The following is a 3,696-nucleotide window of genomic DNA, read 5'->3' as shown; positions in this document are numbered from 1 at the left end:
TATATATATATAAAACCCAAAATTTTGAACGGTATTGTACATATTTAAAATATTTGTAAAATAATAGCTATAATTGTAAATATTGCTATTGTGTAACAATGTAAAATAATACTATATTTGCAAATAAAGAGGGGTGGTCAATGTCACTGATTCACATTTGGCCTCTAAAATTGCACTGCTATCTGTCAAAATCCAGGATTTGCAGTGACCACATTTGTCCTGCAATCATTTTCTGGTGTTTTTGACCAAATCTGAATGCTGTGGTTTGCATTGACATTTGAAGACTTGACTGAGTAGTCTCTTGTGCTACTTGTTCAGTGTGATTATGGAAAAAGCAAGCAAAAAAGGTGTTTTAAAATCTAAATGGTGTTTCCTCTCTCTCACTTGAAGTTGTCTTGATATGCACTGACTAAAAGCGTAACGCATATGTGTGTCCTTGTTTATAGATATGTTTGATTCTATGCCTGAGCATAGCTCCTCCGCAGAGCCCAAAGCAACCACTCCTAGTATAGACCTTTTTGGTGCAGGTACAGGAGTTGATTCCCATAGTTCTGTTGAACGTCTTGTCTTTTCTAGTCTCATCTTTCTTCTTTCTCATCTGTTTTTTGGCCCACTCCGTCTTGGTTTGTCCTCATAGTGGAACGTGGACTTGTGCATGTTTGCGCCCTCAAAAGCACAACTCTGTGTCCTTTCTATGCTTGTGCTCCTTACTGATTTCTCTTCTCTTACGTTTCCTCCTCCACTTCCTCTTTTTGCTTTGCTTTGGTGTGAAAGATCTTCCCGCTGTCTCACGCGGGCCCTCACCTTTGCCTGAGGCCAGTGTGACTGGTGACCTCTTGTCTGGTGAGTTTGCTTGTCTCTCTAAATGGAGCATGTTTTGTCTTTTACCATGAATTATTATATTATCATGAATAATTAATAAATAAATCATGTTAATTAATAATTAATCAAATTATTATTATTAATACTAAATATATCATATTATTCTAATAATAATAATAATTTTTCTATTAATATTTATTTTTCATTTTTGTTCATTTTTCAGGTCAACTTTTAAGCCAGATTGTTATGCTAATAATTTAATTTGTAATGAATATTTGTGTTAAATTACAAAATGTGAAATTAAAGAATTGAATAATATTAAATATTTATATATTAATATTATATATATAAATATTTATATATGGCTCAGTATATTCTATGAATTATTACTATTATTATGTTGCTTTAAGGCATAGTTTGAATATTTTGGCATTTACCCTCGTGTTGTTTAAAACCGTATTACTCACTTTCTTCTGTATAACACAAAAGGACAAATTTTGGAGACTATTTTCCATGATTTTTGACAGCATTTTTTAAGCATTAATTTTCTGAAACTTTGTTCACTTAGTAAATGAGTCATTCTTTTCTTTTGAGTCTTTTCAGTGAGTCATTTGATCAAATTCAGCTTGCTGAGTAAATGATTTGATCACAGCGGGTAAAAGGAAGATTAAAAACTTACATTTCTGTCTGTTTTTCACACAAAGCTATTAAATGACTTCAAAAGACTATATATATAATATAGTTATATACTATATATAATATAGTTACAAAATGAGTTACAGTATATGAGTCACTTTTATGATAGTTTTATGGTGCTTTCTCTTCCATTTGCCATTCATGCAGAAGACAGATAGTCATTTATGTTTGAGTGAACGATTGCTTTATTTGATTTAGTATTGTATTTTTGTTTACGTTCCTCCAATGCACTTTTACTTCCATTACAGTTACATCCCAAACTGTTAGTATTAGCTACATTTTATTTAGAGATGTCAAAATCACCCTATTCGCTCTCGTCCATTTAGATTCATCTGTTGCTCCAGTGGCTCCTACACCTGCTGCTCCAGCTGCTCCTGTCTCTCCTCCTAAAGCCGAACCTGGACCTGTGCTGGACCTCCTTGGTGTGTCTAAACTCACTCATACAAAACACCAATCCTAAAGACCAATGTAGAGATAATGTATGTCATATTCCAGGGTTTGCACTGTGGTGTAACCCAGTGAATTATGATCAGGTTTTTGCGTCTGACTGCACAATGTTTGAGCTTGTTCATTTGTGCTGAACTTGTTCAAGTTCATTTTCTTAGCGTAGGCATTTCAATTTATGAAGTGGTAAGTATACACCAGCTGTTTCAAAGCCCAGTTTTTCAATTATTGTGGCTAGTTTCTGCAGTTTGTTTTGTCTGTTAAGTGAGCAGATGATGATGAATTTGGGAAGAGAGAGATTTGTTTGGTGTGTGTTTGAGTTTAGCGTATATGCATGCTGTGCTGTCCTGTGTACATTGTAAGTGTGGGAAGACAAAGATCGCATATCCATGTGTCAGTGTTTGTTGCGATGTGGGAGTGTGTTGCCTGTTGTATGATCTCAGCTCACTCTCTCCATCTGTCCCTCTCTCAGTGTGTATGCAGCTTTAAGGCTGACTAATGCTTCTCCTCCTTCATGCTGCACTGTGGGATGTCTGTCTCTGGAACAAGACACATTTGGTGACACTACTGGGGAGACCCAGTCCGCTGCTCCCGGAGCACCATCAGGTGACCTGCTTGGAGGTATGGGTCACATAACCTGATTAGGAAAACGCTCTTTTTTGTTAATGATGAAATAGAGACGTTAGACGTGGCACTAACGAAGAGCTGTTCTATATATGTATATAATACAGTTAATGCCTAATAAACAAACAAACAATAGTAATGAATAATTAAGTTAATTACCATAACAATAATAAAAAAGTAATAATAGCTAATTACTTATAATTATTGATGTTTTGTTGTAAAATGTATAATCGTACCTAATAATAATAATTATTATTATTATAACATTTATTATTATTATCATTGTTGTTGTTATTGTAGTTAAATAATTTGACCCAAATAATAATAATAACAACAGGGTTTGTATGGGTGCTTGAAATCCTTGAAAATGCTTGAATTTTACGAAATTTGAATTGAACGTAGTTTTCAAGGTTTGAATTTTGGATAAAGTGCTTGAAACTGCTTGAAATATGCTTTTTGCATAAAATGAAAACAGCTCCGCTCGACCATAGACTGGAAAAAAGTTGACTCGCGTGTGTGGCTGGCTAGTGTGATCTGTCTGTCTTTATTGACGGGCGCCCTCTGGCTGCGTTTACACTTGGCATTAACATGCGATCACCGTGATCTGATCAAACAGATCGGATCATCAGTCAATCAGGACACGGCACGTTTAAACTTGGCAACATCAGCTGACTTCTCGATCTGGATAACCGATCGGATCTGTATTTCCCACGCAATTTTTAAATAAGTCTGTGGTGCAAAGTCAATCTGAAGTGGTGGGTTTTCTTTTGAAAACTATTTTCAGTCGCGGGACAGTTTACAAATCAAAATAAATGTACGAGTCTCACTAGCGCTCTGTTCTTCCGACAGATTGGGAGAGAGGGGGCGCCGTTTTGCGTGATGTCGACCTGCGAATGCAGACACGATGGCTGTATTGCGTTTAGGCTGCGTTTACATTTGACATTAACATGCGACCTGTATCCGGATGTTGTCCAAATACACATTGAAAAGACAAGTGTAAACGCGCTTCTGATCGGAATGTTATCCGATCAGCGTGTCCTGGTCCAGAGGTAGTCGAGGGCTGCGTTTACACTTGGCATTAACATGCGACCTGTATCCGGATGTTGTCCA

The 3,696-nt window shown here is 36.2% G+C and overlaps 1 protein-coding gene across 8 annotated transcripts in view; it reads left to right on the top strand.

The window, feature by feature from the left end:
* The window catches only part of snap91a (synaptosome associated protein 91a), a 71,169-nt gene that overhangs the window by 44,249 nt on the left and 23,224 nt on the right, over positions 1-3,696 (top strand). For 6 of the 8 annotated variants that reach the window (XM_016523455.1, XM_016523458.1, XM_016523457.1 and 3 more), the window contains 4 exons: positions 447-527; positions 775-843; positions 1,845-1,940; positions 2,512-2,583. In XM_016523455.1, coding sequence (XP_016378941.1) covers positions 447-527; positions 775-843; positions 1,845-1,940; positions 2,512-2,583 — 318 coding nt within the window. The remainder of the gene's footprint in view (positions 1-446; positions 528-774; positions 844-1,844; positions 1,941-2,511; positions 2,584-3,696) is intronic. The other 2 variants (XM_016523461.1, XM_016523460.1) reach the window with 2 other exon arrangements.

The sequence above is a fragment of the Sinocyclocheilus rhinocerous genome, unplaced genomic scaffold (assembly GCF_001515625.1).
Source record: "Sinocyclocheilus rhinocerous isolate Xijiao unplaced genomic scaffold, SAMN03320098_v1.1 scaffold300, whole genome shotgun sequence".
Taxonomy (NCBI): Eukaryota; Metazoa; Chordata; class Actinopteri; order Cypriniformes; family Cyprinidae; genus Sinocyclocheilus; species Sinocyclocheilus rhinocerous.
The sequence above is the reverse complement of the archived record's forward strand: the minus strand, read 5'-3'. Positions and strand labels throughout refer to the sequence as shown.